The 20,599-nt window shown below is 39.2% G+C and overlaps 1 protein-coding gene across 2 annotated transcripts in view; it reads left to right on the forward strand.

The window, feature by feature from the left end:
- Window positions 1-20,599, forward strand: part of CSMD1 (CUB and Sushi multiple domains 1) — a 1,833,881-nt gene that overhangs the window by 1,377,680 nt on the left and 435,602 nt on the right. For both annotated transcript variants that reach the window (XM_023630572.2, XM_023630573.2), the window contains exon 12: window positions 6,495-6,607. In XM_023630572.2, the coding sequence (XP_023486340.1) occupies window positions 6,495-6,607 (113 nt within the window). The remainder of the gene's footprint in view (window positions 1-6,494; window positions 6,608-20,599) is intronic.

The raw sequence follows: 20,599 nt of genomic DNA on the forward strand, positions 1-20,599 counted from the left end.
TTATACATAATAATACGATAATTTATTCTATAAATCCACTGCCTTATTTCTCAGAGTCAGCTTGATTTATAAGTCCGAGTCTTGTTCCTCTCCTCCTGTCCTGGCAAATGCCATGTAAAAAGATGTGTTCTCTGTGCCTCCCATGCTTGAGGAGCCAGTTGAGTTCTGCATAGATTGAGAAACTTGCATGCCCATCAGAGCTGCCTTCTAGGCTAATTTGCCCTCAAGGCTTGGTCAGTCCTTTATTTGAAGATGTGTGAAACCAAAGATTCTAATTATGACCACAATTTAAATCCTTTCTGCCTTGGTTTGTTAGATGACTCAAGTTGACTTATGACTCTGGCTCTGCAGCTTCGTGTCTGCCAGCTTTCACCAAGGATTAGTATCAGGCATCTCCAAATCTTCCTAAAGGTATTTTATCCATCCCTGAGAGGAATTGTTGTGCCCAGGTGCCTGAACAGATTACTGGGTCTTAACTTCTCCTTATTAATCTCCAGCTCTCTCTGTATCAACCCAATTACAACAAATGGTCAACTAAAACATTAATTTTAAAGAGCTCTGCATTTTCTACACTTCCTGCAGAACTTATGAAATTTACAGGCATTAAAGAACTGTAAAGACTTCACACTAGGTCAGTTTTAGGCCAATTTTTAACTTAGCCGTAGCATTTACTTTTCAATTGCCCAATATACAACTGAAATGAGCATTTTAAAGGTTTAAACTTAATTTTAAGTGTAAATCAAAACATCATGTATTATAAAGTCAATTTTGGAGAAAAATGAGGCTATCTTAAAGAAAGCAGTTAAAATGTATGTGTTATGATGACTGTTAAAATATTTTATGAAAGGTAGCATCTGATTTATTTTTCAGTTACAAATTATTGAAAAAAATCCTTTTTCAAACAGATAAGTTGTTTCAAAGGATAACAGTAACATTTGCTTCTTTGTTTTAAATAAATCATTCATCAGTGCTAGGAAACTAAAATAGTTCTGGAGACATGAAAGAGGAACAAAAAGGAAAATATTTTCTTTAGTTTTAAATAATTCTAAAATAATTTTTAAAAATTAAAAGACAAAAATATTTTATTTTCAAGTATTTTTTAAAATATTAATTAAAAAATAATTGTAACAAGCCATCTTAAATCCTTTTCATAAATACAGCAGCCAAATAAGTATCAGGCATAAATTCTAAAACTAGAGTGACACAAATCATCCTAATTTGACTTTTGATTGAAGGAACTTTGTAGTGTAGCCATGCACCTACTAATTTAATTTTATGTGAATCAGCAGACTAATATAAGACTGAATTAAAATGATGCTCACCATAGAACTATAAGGAATTCAAATATTTTCATTCGAAGTTATTTCTAAAGTAGTTAACTTGGCAGTATAAGTGTCTTCAATGAGTGAGAGTTTTCTCTGTGATAGTTGTTTTTCACAACTTAAAATTAAATCAAATGTCTAGGAGGATGGTGACACTGAAATCAGGAGGCTGAGTTAGGAGGCTACCTTTGTGATGTTGATATGAAATGCTCAAATAGGAAAGTAGAGATGGAGAGAAGCAAATGGGGAAAGGAATGCTGAGGAAGTGTAGTTCGTGCGACCTGTTGATGAACGGATTGGTCAGGAGAGAGAAAGGCAAGAGAAGGAAGCCGCTCCTGAACTTTGCTTCTAGTGCTTGGGTGTTTGATGGTATCAGGAGGAATTTAGGAGATTCTGAGAGGCAGGAATTTCACATTTTGATTGCCTTAAATGTTTTTCCTCATATATTTAGAAATGAAGGTATTTGCTGAGAGCAAGAGAAATAAGGATTTGGAAGGAGCTTGAGAAAAATGGTGATGGTTTGGGACAATAGCTAGTGAAAGATAAAGGGAAAATATGCTGACTATGGCCCAGGAAAAAAGTGTGTTGTTGATTGGCTGGCTGGAATCTGGATACCAAGAATATATATCAGTATAAATCATCAAATTCTTCATCAACTTTCATTGTATATGTATAGGAAGATAGAGTAGATTGTTGGATTGATCTCAACTTGGGTTTTTGTCAGATAGGTGGGGCAGAAAGAAAGAAAGATTTTAAGAGAATTGGGAAGACTGATGAGACAGTATACCAAAGCATCAACCACGTTGTCCAGGATGTGTAAAATGTGATGAAAGCAGGAATAACAGTCCCCAGGAATTTGAAGAGTAGGTTTCACGTCGGTACAAGCATATGACAGTTAAAAGACAGGGAGATGTGGTCAGAGAGAAAGATTAGGAGCCTAAGAGTTTTATTATAAAGTGTAGCAAAGTACAGGCTTTGACCAGCAATTTCAGTGTCTACAGTGGAATGGAGGGGAAGCTCATTGGGGTTAAAGGCGCAAGGAACCATAAATTGTTTCATAAGAATTATCCATGTGGACACTCAGACTACCCATGGAAAGAGCTGACAATAAACCGGTGGACTACATGAAGGGAGATGACAGGGATGAGAAGTGGAGTAGAGTTGACTGATGTCATGAATCTCAAAGTCAAAGGGGTTCAATAGTGAGTAGAGAATGGTGGTGTGAAATTTAGACCAAGAAGGATGCTGACTCCACCTCCAGGCAGTGTTGGTAAAAGCCGAGAAGGAGACAAAAAGAGCCTTCTCCTCCACTCCTCTGACATACGACTCAAAAGCCAATTTATATTAATGAGTAAGAAAAAATCAACTATTATGCATCCTTTCTTCCTTATGTCTATACAAACTTTATGATAAGATGATCCTTTTTCTTTCCTCTTTCTTTTCTTAACCAAAGCAGTGAATTTAACCTAAGCTACAATGAGTAGCTATTCACAATGGCTATGAATAAAACCAGTCTTCCCATCATATATTCACATAGTCTAGGGAATGTTATCCAAGAAGAGGAGAAGAAAGTCAAAGAAACTAAGCCAGATAGAAAATGAACCATTGCAATCCCCTCCCTACCCAAAATATCAGACCTAACTTCTCATTGAGAATAGTTGTGGAAGCTGAATACAATAGTGATTCAGCAGATCTTTCAAGGCATAGGCAAATAATATAAAGCAGCCAGGATTTTAGAAGACAGAAACCAAGGGAGATTGGATATGCATTAAGATAGATCTCATATTTCCCAAATCTTTTGTCCTTAGGAGCATTTGTTGAATCTCCCTTAAGGGCACCACTGCAAACAGAAATCTGTGGCTCAGAGAATGTGGTTTTGGGAGACACAGGATGTGGGAGCCCCTGAATTGGACATCAAAACAGTGAGGACTTGAGGGTCCAAGATGTCAAAGAAAAGGGCATTACAGGGATGTGACCCTGCATCTGATTGGCTTCAATCCTTGATGGAGTTGCCCAATCCTGACTTTTCTGGGATTGGAAGCAAAGAAACAAGGCAGAAATGTGCTGCTTATGGTCTAGAAAGCTAGCAGAGCTGTTGGAATTTTCACAGTGCTAGAGAGACCAAGATGGGTGTCCAGGGCTGTCTTTTCAAGGAGGAGAGCTCCTTACACATGTCATAACCTCTGGATTGTGGCATGAGAAGGAGTGAGCGCTGGGAAAACAACACGCCCGAAATGCAGCCATGAATCATCCAATGGCTGATTGGATCGTGGTGGTCGCTGTCATTGCCAGACAAGAATTAAGTCCTCCCAGGAGGAAAATGGCAACAAATACAGAGCTTGTAAGATGGTTTTTACACAGAAACTGGCATTCAATCAAAAATTACCTGAGCTGTCCAGAAACAGAACCCAATGACCCAAACCAAGAGGTAGACATAAAAAAGGAACAAGATATCCAGATAGTACAGTTATCACTCAGGGACTTTGATAGTTAACTATGATGTATGTTTAAGAAAATAAATGTAATGATGAAGAATTTTACCAGGAAACTGTAATATATCACAAATGAGTCACATGGAAGTTTAAGAACTGAAAAATACAGTATCTGCCATAAAGAACTCAATGTATGTGGTTTGACCTGGAAGATAGTTTAGTAGAAAATATTTAAACTGAAGTAGAAAAAAAATGTATGTGCAGAAAATTTGTGTGTAATTGGAGTTCCAGAAGAAAGCAATAGAGAAAATGGGACTTAACCAATATTTGAAGACATTATCACCAAGAATTTTGCAATACTGACAACAGACATCAAGATAGAGATTCAAGGAATTCTACAAGCCAGTCAGGATAATACATGGAAAACCTGAGGCTGACACATTCTGATAAATCTACTGAAAAGCGGGACAAAGAAAGATCTTAACAGCAGCATAAAAGAAGAAACATTTTCAAAAGAACAAATGTAAGATTGATAGAAAGCTTCTCAATATAGCAAAAGAAGTAGAAAGACAACAAAAGGACATCTTTGAAGTGTTGAGGAAAAGGAACAAGCTCTTAGACAGAAGAGATGGTTAAAAAATAATTGACTAATCAAGAAAGGAAAAAGAAGAAAAGAGGAACTTTAATTTACCATTAATATTCTAAATAAAAGGCAAAGCTCTCTGATTGGAAGTAGATATAAATTAATTAAAATTAGTGTAAAAATAATTGGTGATGCTTACAAGAGACATACATGAGATATACATCAGAGAGTAATTGGCAGCAAAAGGCTAGAAAAAGATGTTCCTTGTAAGAACTAACCACAGGAGGAACATGTGTTATGTGTGACTTTATAACCATAAGTCAAAGTAGACGTTAATGCTAGATCTTTATAATCTGTGCACTTTGGGGTACGTTACACTTTAATAATATGTGTGCATAGGGAAGAAAGAAAAATCTCTCTTCAAATCAAACAAGTAAATAAAACAACCAAACATAAATAAACAGTCTTTCCTACAAAGAAAAGTCTTTAAAAAGAAATACCTCTTAAGTGACTGCTTGTCACCCACTGAAATATTTTCTTCTTTTTCAATTTGTGTGTGACATGGCACAAGTTACTTCACTTGTAATGACTGTTGTCATCTTCCTTTGAAGAATCAGGTGTACTGTAAGCCTGCGGTGAGAATGTTGGGTTGATAGACAGATTATATGATTGATGGGGCAAATCATGTGTTCATATTCCCAAAACTACTTGGCTGAAAGCAAAGCTTCCTATTTGATTGCAGACATTTGTTTTGGTTGAATTGATTTTTTTTCCTCACACTTTTTCTATTTCAACGTGCTTTTCTGTCAGCATGTTGAGTTCAGTCAATGGATTTAGTGTTTCTTTTCACTGGCTGACAGCAGCTGCTATGTGACTGTTTTGTTAATACATAATGAATGCTGCATTGAAACTTCCACTCAGTGTGACCTGGACATTAATATGCAAAGGGAATGTTCAATAAATTTGCTGAATCTGTTTCAGCTATGCATGCTGTTCTTCTTGTGAATTTTCTCTTAATGTATGGTTACCTTTGGTTTCTGTCTCTCTCTCTCTCTCTCCATATATATGTAGATATATAGATATAGATATATGCTACAACTTTATTTTTTAGAGCAGTTTTAGGTTCACAGCAAATGGAGAAGATGGTACAGAGATTTCACAAACACCTGCTCCCCACACACATGCACAACCCCCAACATTATCAATGCTCCCCACCAGATGGTCCATTTGTTACAACGGACAAACCTACGTGGATACGTCATCATCATCCAGAGTCCACAGTTTTCATTAGGGTTCACTCTTGGTCTCATACATTCTATGGGTTTGGCCAAATGTATAATGACATGTATCGATCATTATAGTATCATGCAGAATATTTTCACTGCCCTAAAAATCCTCTGTGCTCTGCCTGTTCACCCCCCTAACCCACACAATCCCTAGCAAACACTGAATTTTTTACTATCTCCTTGGTTTTCCTTTTCCAGAATGTCATAGAGTTGGAATCACACAGTATGTAGGCTTTTCAGATTGGCTTCCTTCACTTAGTCATATGCATTTCAGTTTCCTCCATGTCTTTTCACGTCTTGATAGCTCATTTCTTTCTAGTGTTGAATAAACTTCCATCCTGTGATATATTTTTAGAAGACATTTTGTGGTAAAGGGTACATGATAGAGCCAGACTTGACAATCCAAGCATTTCGTGAAGGAGCCAGAATGTTCATCAGCTTTGAGATGCTTTCATGTTGATAATGTGGTGTTATATAACCGCACAGCAATAAGGTGTATCTCTCTATCACATAAGATGACCAACTGTTCCTGTTTTTCCAGACCTGGCCCAATTTTAGTGCTGAAAGTCCTGCACCCAGAGAAGCCCTTCTATTCCACACAAACGGGATGGTTGGTCATCCTCAGTCGATTTTTAAAATAAAAAATACATGTTTGAAGTTACAGAATAGAATAATTACTGAAAAACACCAGTGGTATCGAGGTTTAAATACAAATATAAATTTCAAGTAGCTATTGATTCTCTGAAGGAAAATCTTGCTATATATATATGTCTATGGCTTGTTTGCTTAAGGATCAAGACCCTCCATTTAAGGTAAAAGTAGAGATGTTTGATGTCTTCAATAGTGGATTTAACTTTTATCTTCTGTGCAGACTCACTGGATCCAGTGTTCCTGACCTTATCGTGAGTATGAGCAACCAGATGTGGCTGCATCTACAGTCTGACGACAGCATCGCCTCGCCTGGATTTAAAGCTGTTTACCAAGGTATGGCTAGAACATACTTAGAAACATTTAAAACTAGCATTCCTACAGACAGCAAGGACCATTCTCTGTGTGTTAGCTATAAATAAAATCTGCAAGTCAGAACAATGTTTAAAAATAGGGACTAATTATTTGCATCCTCCTTAATTAAAGTCCTACTTACAGTTCTTTTTTGCAAAGGAAAGTTTTTAACTTTTTGAAAGCTTGGCTTGCCATGCTGTCTGCCATTATTGTGTCAACATAAAGAATGAGATTCTGTGTAAAATATAAGCTATGAAATGTGTGCGTCCGTGTGGATCTTGGCATTTTATCTCTTCCTGAGAGGGAGTCCTTATGCTTATAACTAAAGGAAACATTTTGAACAAAGGATCGATTTGAGTGGCATCAATTCAACCAGGCTTGTTATATACGTCCTCATGTACAAATGTATAGGTTTTTTAAATGGAAGACAGGGAAATCTACACAAAGATGGAGGAAAATACTGCTAAGTACTACACAGGGAGAAAAACAACCTTGATGTGAGAGTTATGAGTTATAATCTCTCTGGAGAAAGAGAATGCTCCTTCAGAGAGATTGGCTTCATCTCTGACTCGCTGAGCCATTATCTTGGCGAATGCTGGTCTGCTGTAGTGCAGCCAGCCACATGTTTTTGTGAACTGGGGCCTCAGGCTCAGTGTGGTGCATCTTTAAAAACATTCTCACTGTGTTATTTCGTCTGGGAGGATCTCATAGTAAACAGATATTTTAACTTCAGCATGTTGATTGGTAATTTTTTAAACTTTTTTAATTATGGAAAATTTCAAAATGTAGACAGAAGTAGAAAGAATAATATGATCAACCTGAGATGACCTGTGTTTGTAAACTTTTGCAAGCCATCCAAATATTTTGTTGTTGACTCAAATTTTGGCTTGAGTCATGGGCTACTGCTGCCTGATCCATATGCTCTTCTTTCTGTCAGCCTCAGCCCATCCTGCCTTCCCTCAAGAATTTTGCAGCATCTTTTGGGAAATCAATGACATTTCCTTCTATTAGACACTCTCAGATAATTCCAGACTCCTACGCAAATCTTGTTCCGTGATTACCTCTTGAAAAATAGACTTTTCTCTTCCCATTCCCACCAAAATATAAAAAGGAAAAAGAACCCTTTCCCACTGCCACCCCCAAATCAACAAGCCGTCGTCCTCTTCTCATTTCGAGTCTTCAGAGGTTTAGTTCCCAGAAGCCCTGACCTGCACACTTCCGTTCTGCAATGGACAGGCAGCAGCCAGCTGGGCCTCACTTCCATCTCTCAGAGCACAACCTAATCCTGGCGTTGATCTCTCTTGGTTTCTAGAGGTGGCGAAGAACTCAGAGTGAAGTGAGGTAGAAGGGGAATCTTTAACTGGAATGTAAAGAATGAAATGATCTTCATAATACCCCAACCTCAGGGCCCCTAGAGTGGCTGCAGGGTGGCATATCTGTATAACAGGCAAAAAAAATGTCCACGCAAACACACACAAACCACTTTACTTTGGATACGTGCTTTGGTGTTCTCTATGTCAGTAATTAAATAGTTTTGATTTGAGAAATAAACATTAAAAAGGCTTGTGAGTGTGTTAACGTCTTCATTGGGGGTTATGCAAAAGTAACAACGTGATGGATGCTTGTAGTGTCAGTTCAGATCTTTCATACATTTGGCGAAGAGAAAGAAATTTTTCTCTTGTGCCCAAAGATTAAATATGGGTTCCAGATACAATAAAATGATCTTCCTAATATTAAAAATGTCTTGTAAATTATTATATAAAACTACTTACTTATAAAACTTTAAAATATATATTTAAGCTGTCATTTACATATACTGGCATACTTTTAATAAGCCTTAACTAATTTAAAGTCATTTTCAACAAAATTGAAAAGAACCTTGTTATGGTCTTGGATTCAAGTTATAGTCGTAAGAAGTCTTTTCAGGACCAATCCTATCCTCCCTCACAAATGCCTCTGAACTGAGACTTACTTTTCAAAATAACTGAGAAATTACATTTTTAAACCCATTCAAGTATTTTTACTAACACAAAAAAGATCCATTATTGAAAAGAAACTGCTATTTCCAAACTATAATCTAGGAAAATATACAGTGGGAATTCAGAATAAAACATAAATGTATGTTCTGCATAACTAAGTTTTCAAAATTTTTGATCCTTTTCATAAGTAAAGTTTCCAAATTCTAAGGAACTAATAAATTGTGAAGTACTGTAATACAATAAAAATAGTGATTATTCTATTTGGATTTTTTTACTGTGGGGAAATTGTTAAAAGAAAGAAAGATGTGGGGCCAGCCTGGTGGCATAGTGGTTAAGTTCATATGCTCCGCTTCGGTGGCCTGGGGTTCACAGGTTCAGACCCCAAGCGTGGACCTACACACTGTTTATCAAGGCACACGCTGTGGCAGGCATCCCACATAAAAAATGGAGGAAGATTGGTACAGATGCTAGCTCAGAGACAATCTTCCTCAGCCAAAAAAAAAAGGAAGAAGAAGAAGGAAGAAAGAAAGGTGGAATTAATTTGTAAGTTTTTGTCAGAGAATATTATGAAATTGACCCAGGCAAAAAAATTCCTGGGTATGCTTTCAAAGTCTAGCACACTCTTCCTGGTTAACTAATTCTTTAGTGGTCCCAGCCTCCCATTGTCCTTAGGCTGTTTTACAACTCTGAAAGTTGTAGAAAACTGATAGCCATGCAAATGTTCCTGACCACTGAGATGCAAATGAACTCTTTTTTTTTTTTAAGGATTTTTTTTTCTTTTAAGATTGGCACTTGAGCTAACATCTGTTGCCAATCTTCTTTTTCTTTTTTTTTTTCCTCTTCTTCTCCCCAAAGCCCCCATTACACAGTTGTATATTCTAGTTGTAGGTCCTAGTTGTATATTCCAGTTGTAGGTTCAGCATGGCTTGGTGAGCAATGCTAGGTCGGCACCCAGGATCTGAACTGGCGAAACCCAGGGCTGCCAAAGTTGAGTGCACAAACTTAACCACTCAGCCATGGGACCAGCCCTGCAAGTGGATTTTGTGTGGAGGAGATGCAATTGATTATTGCCCCGTGGATGTTGACGAATTTTGCGTCTATTAGCAAATTCATTTCAGGGTCGCTAACTGTCTATATGTGCATGTTCTTTGGATTCTCCTTTGAAAGAGTTTAAAATATCCTTCCTTAATTACTCAGTTCATTAAAATCTTTCACAGGACAGATACGTGCCCGTATAGGTGAAAATGAGAAATATTAATCTAGAGAGTCGGGATTTTATTTTCTTCAATTTTACTTTGTCGTTTTGGATAAAGAGGCAGTATGCTCTTGTTTTCCAAGGGTGCAGAGTATTTGGGAGCTGAAAAAATGTTACAAGAAGTTATTGCATGTCAAGCCAACGAGGCAGATAATTAAAAACCATCCACCAAGTTCAAAACAACAAACATGGTGGGTGATGGTGTCATGAGTTCAAGAGTGAACACATCCTGGCATGGCTACACTTACGTGTTGTGAGTTGAAGTAGTCACAGTGTTAAAAAGTCCTGTGGTAAGGAGAAGGTCCAACCACAAATAGCCTTATCTATAAAGTGTGACAGATTCCTCCTTGCTAGAAACATGGAGTGGGGTGGAGCCTTAATGAATCTTCTTACTGAGAAATGCTACAAAAAAAAAATGATATTTACATTTCATTCAAAGGTTAGGACTAGAATGCACAGATAATTGCTGAATACTTCCTGACATTTGGATTTTTAGAGTTGACCTTTAATTGAACTTCTGCATGACTGTGCAGTTATTTAAGAAAGCTGGGTGGAGGTGTAATCCTTTCCACATGACCTACCCTTGCTACCGCCTTTGGTAGAATCTAAGAGCATCAGTGAAATACCAAACACTTCCCAACGGGGCAAATGGCATCAAATTAACTTCAGCAGTATGAAGATACACATCAAAAGGTTTATAGTATGAAGACTGGAGAAACTGGCATCATTCCCAAATTGTGGATCTTTGACTATAAAGGGATATAAGTATTCTCTATTAAAATATAAATATTCTTCCAAGTGTCGTATTTCAGTTTGAATAACCATACAGCATTAATTATAATTACATTTAACTCTAATTAGGACTCTGTTAACAGTCTCAATAGTCTATTAATAGCTACAACTTGAGATGTCATGGAAAGGTGGATGGCCATGAATCCATGAGAGACTGTCAACTCAAGGCCACATGTTATCTTTTGACAAAACAACATTCCAAAGTTAAAAAGATAATTAAAACAGAAAACTAATATAACATTTGAGGATTTAAAAAATTGAGAGAATAGAATATATCAAAAGAAGACGTTCTAGAAATTGGTCTTTCCAGAGTGATATATTAAGCTAGCAATTGGAGATAAAATAAAAATCATTTGTAAAGGAGATTGTCAAATACATAAATAATTATGTTATTTGATTTAAAACATAGTTGTTCATGAATTATCTTATCAGAAAATATGTACAGCTGATATTTACATATCAATTAACTTTCTAGGTTTTGATAGTGTGTGATTTTAACGAACATAGTATAGTGGTTAAGAACAGGCTCTTGAGCCAGACTACCCTGGGTTCTAGCTCTGCCACTGATTGGCTACATAACTTAGGGCAAGTTATTTAAACTCGTTGCTTGTCAGATTCCTCATTTAAAAAAAGGGAGAGGATGAGGTTGGCCCAGTGGTATAGTGGTTAAGTTCATGCACTGCTTTGGTGGCCCAGGGTTCTTGCGTTCGCATCCAGGGCACAGACCTACACACCACTCATCACGCCATGCTGTGGTGGCATCCCACATACAAAGTAGTGGAAGATTGGCACAGATGTCAGCTCAGGGCCAATCTTCCTCACCAAAAGAAAAACAAAAAAGGGAGGGAATGATAATCACATCTGCTTCATAAGTCTGTTGTGAAAATCAATTGACTTAAAACATGGACAGCCCATGGCAGATAAGAGTGAGAAACATTAGCTATTATTTACATATGCATTTTCCTTTTTGATTTTCAGACTTTTCAACAAGTAAGATTTTTTCATTCTATAAATATTAGTGCTCAGAATACAATATGTAAAAATTGTACATGTCCCTTCTGTTCTCCTTCTGGCTTGGCCAGGTAACTTCCTCACAGTCAACGGCTCTCAACATTTTCTTGTGTGTCCTTCCGGAATTGTTAATGCATTTAAACATCAAAAGTGAAGTCAGGGCTTCTCTCTTAGCTTACAAAATCTAGACAAACTTTGATATGCAAGAAATGTCACATATCTTATTTTAAAACAATTTGAATTTGTTTCAGAGACTCCTTCCTGACACAGTGGCAGTAAATTTACTCTCAGTCATGATTGGAGGGCCACACATCATCCCTTACCTGCCTGCCCACCCCATTGCACCAAGACATTGAGAATTCCCTGAGTGTTGTAAGGGGCGCAGAACGTGTTGGGGGTCCTCAAAGCTTTGGATCAACTTATTGCCCTGAGACCTTTGTGGTGTTTTGTGCTTTGGGCACTGTTGTCCCTCACAGAACCTCCCTGGTGGGTCCTCTGCTGGCATCTCCCCTCCTGAGGCACACACAGTCATGTTGAAGGGACCTCATAGGATGAAAGGAGAGGAGAGCCTGGGGTCCACACCGCCCACCTGTGGACCTCCATCTCCCGGGATCTTAGTGTTGGTTGCATCTGGGGTCGCCGTGTTTGGTCCCATCTGTGATGCCTCAGAGACCTTCACCTCTCGCCTCCCCTCCAGATACCCACATAGTGCACTCAACTACTGTCGACTTTAAAGCAGAGTTTGTGTTACAGCAGCTGGGATGAGGAAGCACAGAGCGGGGCCTGGCTATTCTTGGGAATCACCAGGTGTGGAAGGGAGAGCAGAGGAGAACTCAGAGACTGAAGTACAAACGTGGTCACTGCCGATGAGTCAGGAACAGCAAAAGGAAATTTAAAGCATTGTAGATAAATTAGCCTGCTAGTCTTGTGCTTGTGTGTACGTATGTATATACATTTATATTATACATATATGTGCCATAATTTGGTACTGGTAACTGGTAATTTGCCATAAGAAAAGTACTGGAAAAAATATTATATGAAGTTTAGAAAATGAGGAGAACTCTTTAAGGAGATATGTTATATGTCTGAGAAAGGGATGGGAGAGAGGTAAGATTTGATTATTTAAAACTTTTTTACATATGAAAATATGTAATTCAAAGTAACCTGTTCGGGGCTGGTGCAACCACGCTTTGGTGGCCCCGGGGTTCATGGTTCAGATTCTAGGTGAGGAGTCAGCACTGCTCTTCCAGCCACACTGTGGCAGCATCCCACATAAACAGGAGAAAGGTGGGCATAGACATTAGCGCAACCATCTGCCTTAAGCAAAAAAAGGAAGATTGGCGACAAATGTTAGCTCAGGGCCAAACTTCCTCACCAAAAAAAAAATAGAGAAGATAGAAAGAAAAAAACCTATTCAGAAACCTAAAAGGTAAATAATATGATGTAAATAATTATAGTATAGCTGTATAAGGCAACACTATCCATCTATTAAGCAAACTGTATAAGACCCTATATATATAACATATATTAGGTAATTATATATTATGTAATATATACATATAAAATTTATAAATACATAAATCATATATAATTAACATATATTTGTATATCGTATATTTGTAAAATTCATATCTATGTGTAGCAAGTATCAGGACAATATATACAGAAAGCTACCATAGGCTTAGTGCATAGTTTTTCCACTTCATATTTTAAAATTCCTATCATAAGTTACAAAATGAACTGCTGAGGTCCAAAAAGAATTTTTTGTAAACCAATCTTACGTTGAATAATACAGCAGAATTCTTGTTAAATTATTAAATAGTGTAATAGAGCTTGAAATTGTATACATTTAAAATACAATATGCATTATGCATTACAGCTGATCATTTTACTCCCTAGAAAAGAGAGGAGAAAAACCTGTTCTCCATTCAGGGGAGGGCCTCCTCGTGACCATCACTTCCAGCACCGAGAAAGGTTGCTGAGAAGCAAGCTCGATGGCGGGATGTCTGTCCAGACAGTCACAGGCGTATCGTGTTGGTGGCCCTGCATTTTTATGGCTTCACTGTCTGTGGTTAAGTGAGCTAACTCTGGGCCATTCTTCGTCAGGAAAATAATATTCAGTTAGAGTTCATCACCCATGTTGTTGAACTGCATCTCCACAAATCCTGTTTTCTGTAATTTGCCGTAGCGATTTAAATTTTAGCAGGGGGTAAATTAAAGGAAATGTTCCCTGGGATGTGTCACTGTGTAGTGAAACAAGACCTATTTTAGGCTCACGCTAAGAATTATTTCAGTAAAATTTGAGTTCGTCATTCCTGTTTCAGGCTAGAAACAGAATTTTCCCCCATGTCTGGTGAGCGCATTGGTAATGGGAGGGGGTAAAGATCAGTTTAGGCATTTTAATCTGTAATCAAGGGTCTCTGTGTTTGTGGTGTGTGAGAAAGCGATGCTCCACCTTGCCTGAGTAGCGGGAAATATGATATGGTTCAGACAGCAGCATCTCTCTGCCATCTTGGTAGGTGAAACTGTTGATACAACTTCAATGTTGTTTATTCCCTGAGATACTTGTGATGGTTAATTTTACAAGACAACGTGACTGGGCTGTGGGATGCCCAAACATTCGGTCAAATGTTATTTTGGGTGTGTCTGTGAGGGTATTTCTGGATGAGATTACCGTTTGAGTTGGTCAACCCAGTAAAGCAGATTTTTCTCCCCAATAAGCGGATCGCTCTCCCCAATGTGGGTGGGGCTCGTCCAATCAGTTGAAAGTCTGAAGAAAACAACAGGCTGGGTGAAGGAAAGTTGTTCTCTCTGCCTGACTGTCTTTGAATCGGAACATTGGTCATCGCCAGCCTTTGGACTAAGGTTTCGACTGAAAACTGTTGGCTTTCCTGAGCCTAGACTTCCGTCTCCATAATCATGTGAGCCACTTACTTATAATAAATCCATCTCTCTCCGTAGATAGATAGCGATAGAGAGATAGAAATGGAGATAGAGAGATGCTGTTAGTTCTGTTTCTCTGGAGAACCCTGGCCAATACAATACTTCTCTGCTTGTGTGGTCGGATTTGATTCAGTGGCTGGACACAGACTCTTCTTGGTCCTCTGTGTGAGTAACTGCACCTTTAAAAGGGGTCCAAGTGGAATTAGAGGTACAAGGTGTGCCCACTGAACAGATGAAAACTCGCTGGTCTGTATAGAAAGTGAGCTCATGACCCTGGCCTTGTTAGCATGCAGCTAACATGCTACTCAGATGACATCAGGCAAGAATGTGCCTTCAGAATAATAGAGCAATGCCTCAAATCCTAAAGTCAAGGTGGGGCTCTGGGAAATAGCTTCAAGGGAACTTCTGTTTTAATTTTGTTTACATTCCCAGTTGAACATCACCAAACATTTATGGTGTACACTTCCTTTTTCACAGTACATATAATCTTGTATCTAAAGTAGACTTTAAAACTTTTTCAAGGGCCTGATTTAGCTCTATGACAAATTACCCTGGGTGCTGGAAGTGGGCTCAGAGATGGAGACTTGTGTGGGAGGGTGCATTGGGGAGTATCCTTGGAAATACCTGTAAGGAAGAGAAAGGAGCAGGATGGGGTAGAGGGAGAAGTTGAACAGTGTGCAGTTGTGACTGGTGCCTTTACTGATCCTACAGAAGGTTCTGGAGCTGGGATGGCCCTTTGGAGTTTCCCCAAATTGGAGCAAGAGAGCTGGCCTTGGTAGTGTTAACCGTTGAAGTGGGCTGCCCCCAGGGAGGGGGTGTAACCCTGTTGGAAGCTATTCCAGAGGAGGGAAGCAGCAGTGAGCTGAGCTCCCGGCAGCTGACAGAATAAGTGGCCTGGTTCTGAGAGGATGGCTGGCTGGTCCCCCACAGGATCTGCTTCAGTCCTCTCCTTGCACCATCAGTTCTCCACATCTGGGAACAACTTCTCCAGGATTCTAATTGGCCTCATTTCCCAGAAAAGCTTACAATACATACTCATGGCTGCCCTCCTCTCCTACCCTCTTGCCCCTCTGCTGGTCTAGCTGGCTGATGTGGCAGAGAGACCCAGACCCAAATCCCTGAGGGGTCTCAGTCCCTGATCCTCTTGCCCTTCTCAGGCATGGCTGCTGCCCTTCTCCACTTCCTATCATACAAGGGCAAAGGGGGTACCAAGAGATTCCCTATGGAGCCTCTGAGCACCAGTCACAGGTCTGCTTCCCTTCTCTCTGTTCTTCTCTTCCTCATGATCGGGGGCCGTTACCCTCACAAGCATGATGGCTTCTTCCTTGCTGGCCAGTCCTTTGTCATGAGGCTCTTGAAGGGACCACACAGCAGGCGTAGCATAAAGTTTAACAGGGCCCTTACTGTTTCCCCTGGGTGGAACACTTCCCCTCTGAGAACCAGTGCTGCTAGACGCACAGAGCCTAAAGGGAGAGATCAGAAAGCACAGACTGCCCAGACCCGTCCCTGGGAATAACGATGGGGCAGCTACTCCTGCTTCTGCTCCTTGGTTCCTGGACCCCTGTGTTCTCCCTGCTGGGGATCAGCACCACTTAAAGTTCATTGCTTTGAGGGTGACTACCACGTTCTGGAGAATGACCTCCCATCCACACAGCGTTGTCTCCAACATGGCTTTTTGGCTATGCCTTTCAAAGTACATCCCGTCATCCTCTCAGGTGAAGAGATTCCTGGTTTTATGATGCATGACAAGACCAATGGGTTCCATGTCATATATCACTGCCATTCTTTCTTTGCTGTAATGTAAAATGAGTCTGTTGTCAGAGAGCAATTCCCAGAAAGGCACAGAGCTGTGAGCTGTGTGTAGCCAACACTCCCAGCCTCAGTCCTGTAGGGGCCATGAAGATGGCACAAGATCACATACCCTACAGTCTATAATAAGCCCTTTGCAGGGGCAAGTGTCCTGCCACATGGACTCATGTGTTATAAATTTGAATTTCCTTATGATGGGCTTTCTTGAGGAGTGCCATTCCTTTAATGCTAGAGAACGAATTTATGGTTACTTCCTTCAAAACCTCTGAAACAAAACCCATCATTGCCCAAGGCCTTCTATCCTCGGGACCAGAAGCAGAAGTATGTACTTTTCCTGCTGCCCAACCATTTGCTTCTAGAACACCATCTTCATTTTACAAGTTTCCTGACCTGAGACTGACATAATGCAGTGTGTCCATTCTCATCTGACTTCAGCATCTCACCTACCAGCTGTTAGGTCATTCCCCTATATTCTTTGGGGATTGGGGCAGTAGGTTCATAACTGTTCCTTTTGTCTTGTTTCTTCTCAGCAGTGTCCATGGCGGCTGACTCTATTCTCTTTTTCTCTGTGAATTTCTGTCACTTCCATCTCTTCAGTATCTTCCCATTCCATTTCTTCTTTCTAACATCTCTCCTTGTACCCTAAGACAGCCCGCCACAGTATCTCTTTGAGACAGTCACAGAATTGTAACCTTTCTCCCTCCCTACCAGGTTGCCCCTTGTAATTCACCCACACACAGCAATCCAGTCTGAATCATCTCTACTATAAAGTGAAAATCAAGAGTGTTCCTACACTGTTTAAAACCATTGAGTGCCTTCCCAGAGCCTGTAGAATCTAATGGAAACCAGTTACCAAACTCCAGCTTCATCTCTCACCACTTCCTGTACACACACTTCATGTTCCAGTCACATGGAAGTTCTAGATCCTCAAGTGTTCTTTTTTCTTTTATCTTTGCAGGTATTTTTTTTCCCCTAGCAAGGATGATCGTTCCCATGATTTCATCTTGTAGATAATTTGCACATCTTTCTGTCTTAGCTCCAAGATTGCTTTCTCCAGTAAGCTTAACATACCTGGATTCTATTGGATGCTCTTTCTTCCTATTCCTCTTCCACTGTGAACTGCCTCTATCACAGTAATTGTTTAATTGTATATCTGCCTGGTAGGTTGGAGCTCTGTGGGTACAAGGACCTCTTTATGCTGCATGTACCTGTGCCGCCTCTGGGCCAGGTGGAAGGTGTGGAACTGTTCCCTATGTATAAGTGAAATGAATGGATGAGTGGAGGGATGTCCAAAGACACAGACAATGCATAGATTGTTTATCTCCTGTAGTATCACGTTGGGTCACTTGACCCTTATTATTTAATCTTAGGTCCACTCCAGTTTTTTTAGAAGATCTAATTTAGCCTTGAAAGGCTTTGTGAAGCTCTAGCCTAGCAGCAGAGAAGTCATCACACAACACAGGGTCTTTCTGGCTGTTAGTGCTACTCGGATCCAGACGCCCAAATCTGTTCACGTGTTTACTGCCTCCTCCTCTTGGGCCTGAGTCCCTATATGATGACTTGCCTTAGCACCCTCTCCCTAAACTAACTGCTGCCCTTTCACTGGTTCCCTCAGTGCCCTCTTTCTTGCTATCTGTGAATTCCAAGGGCCTTGCACATTTTGTAGAACTCTCCTAATATTGAAGGATGCATTTCTGCACAAATTCCCAAGGTACCCATTTTAGACTTTCCACAGGTGTCATCTGGCTCTGCATCTCACACTGTGGTGTGGGTACAGGCCACCTGGGAATCTTAGTAAGGCATGGATTCCGTTCAGGGGTTTGATGAAGAGTCCAAGGTTCTGTGATGCCAATGCTGCATTGCAAGGAAGTGCTTGTGAGAAGGAGGTAGGTATACAACTCCTAGAATATCTGAGCATCTGTGCCCACCCCAAGTGTCAGCATGGAACATCACAGCAACTGTGTCCCCAACCCCACGCCCGCCAATGCCAGCAGATGGAGTGTGTTACCACATGTGGTCTCTCTTCACTTCCCATTTCATGTTCTGCCTGATGAATTAACATCTTTCTATACCTGCAGCTGGTCTGCCTTCCACGGTGGCCCAACCACAGCAGATGAGATTAATTCACTCCTCATCCTTCTCCAGATTGCCCCGTCTCCGCAAGAGGCCACACCTGTGTGCACTATGCTGAGGCCACACTTGTACCTCATACATCACCCACTTTCTTACATCAGTGTCTGCACTGTGTTCCCTCCCCCTGATGAGTGCTTAATCACTCTGTCCACCTGGAAGCTTCTCCTCATCCTTCAAGGCTCATCCTTGTGCTGCCCATGTGGTGAGGCTTTTCCAGCACAACCTACCAAGAGATAAACACTTCTTCCAGCACTTTCCAATAGGTCTCTGTCACAACTCCCTTTTAGCTGAGATAGCATATTTAATAGTGTTTTGTGTGTCCTCCGGTCCTTAAGAAGAGAGACCCATTTTATTCAGTTTTCTATATACAGGCTAAACCAGAGTACATGATGTCTTCATCTTGGTAGGCAAATGAAAATGTGTTGTACCATAATTGACAGAATACAGTCATCGCAGATTTGGGGAACTTCACTCTATTAGTGCTTATTGGGCTTCAACCAGGCGCCACGCGTGGTTCTCACGGTTGAGGTACAGCTCTTCCTTCCAGGAACTTACATTTTAGAATCAAGAGAGAAGATAATTTTAGGTAATGATAAGCAAATGAGGAAAATGGAAAAAAGTTGATATTTTATACAAATATAAGAAAATAATATCGAGTGTAAAATATACTGTATTTCTAATTTAATTTATTTTTTGATACCTTCATGCTCATGAAATACCTTGATCTCATGACTGTGCAAATGGGTTTAAAATAGTTGCCTGCTTGTTAGCTTTAGGGTCTTTTTTTTGTTTTTAAATCTTTAACTCTCTTGAGTACACCTGCAATGTTTTAAATTCTTGGTTGTCATATTCTTGTTGGGTTATTTTCATTGTTAGTTTGTTTTCATTTTTACTACTATAAAAGGATTCTGGACTAAGTGGGTATTTGTTAGAATGGCTAATATTTGAAGATTTATTGTGTAATGTTTATATATGTTTTATATATATAATTTTTATATATGTTAATAGATACATATTATATATATGGTGTTTATATATATACATATACATTTATATAATATCTGAAAATGTTGATACTAATTTAAACTGCTCTTTGCTGGGAACTATTTAAAAATAGTGATTCATTGAACTTTTTCAAGTAGTTTTTTTTCTCTAAGAATATAAGATTTAGAGAAAGATTGGATTTGAGTTGACCGTATACATGAATATCATCATCATAAGGCTTACTAGAAGTTTGCAGATTAGCAACCTGACGATACAGTCAGCAGGTTGATTAGCGCTAACCCTATTTAGTGTTGCAGAGTCTCTATTAGTCATAATTTTGTAGCATTTTCATGTGTGCTAAAAAGCAGGAGTTACAAGAGATATTCCTTTGGTCATAGAAACAATGCCATGGATGATGCTGCTTCTAAAAATGCTGGTAGCCTCCTTTGTGTTGTTAATTCCATAGCTTAGGAACTTGACCACAAAAAGTCAGAACTCCTTTTAACCTCTCATTTTATAGGCAGCAAGAGCCATATAGAGATCTTAAAACAGGATGAGCTTAAAGAAGGGAAAGGAAACTGTGCTTGTATTGCTGCGTTATCTTTGCAAAGCTTTTCTAGAGAATATGTATAATCTTATAGATGAGGAACAAGGTAATGTGTATAAAAACTAATTTAACAAAATTAGAAATCTGGCATCTTAGCTAAAAGATGTCTTATTTCAACCAACATTATTAGAAACTTCTTCATCAGATAGCTGTTTTAAATTTTACTGAGATTACTAGTACAAGTGAATATAAAAATTAAATCTATATAATACTCTTGGGTATGAGTTTTCTTAGAGAGTTGCTTAATGAAATTAAAATATTATATAAGCTGTATTATAATATAGAAGTTATCTCAAGAAAGCATAAAGTTCTGTTAGTTTGGTTAGACATTTTAGTTTTGAACCATTTAATAGCCAAGTGTATTAATAATTGAGTGTTTGAGGCTGAAATCCTTTAGTTCTATGTGTTTGTTGTTGCTGTTGTTTTCTTCTGGTAAATTATAAACTGACCCAACCCGTGTT

Source organism: Equus caballus, chromosome 27 (genome assembly GCF_041296265.1).
Source record: "Equus caballus isolate H_3958 breed thoroughbred chromosome 27, TB-T2T, whole genome shotgun sequence".
NCBI lineage: Eukaryota > Metazoa > Chordata > Mammalia > Perissodactyla > Equidae > Equus > Equus caballus.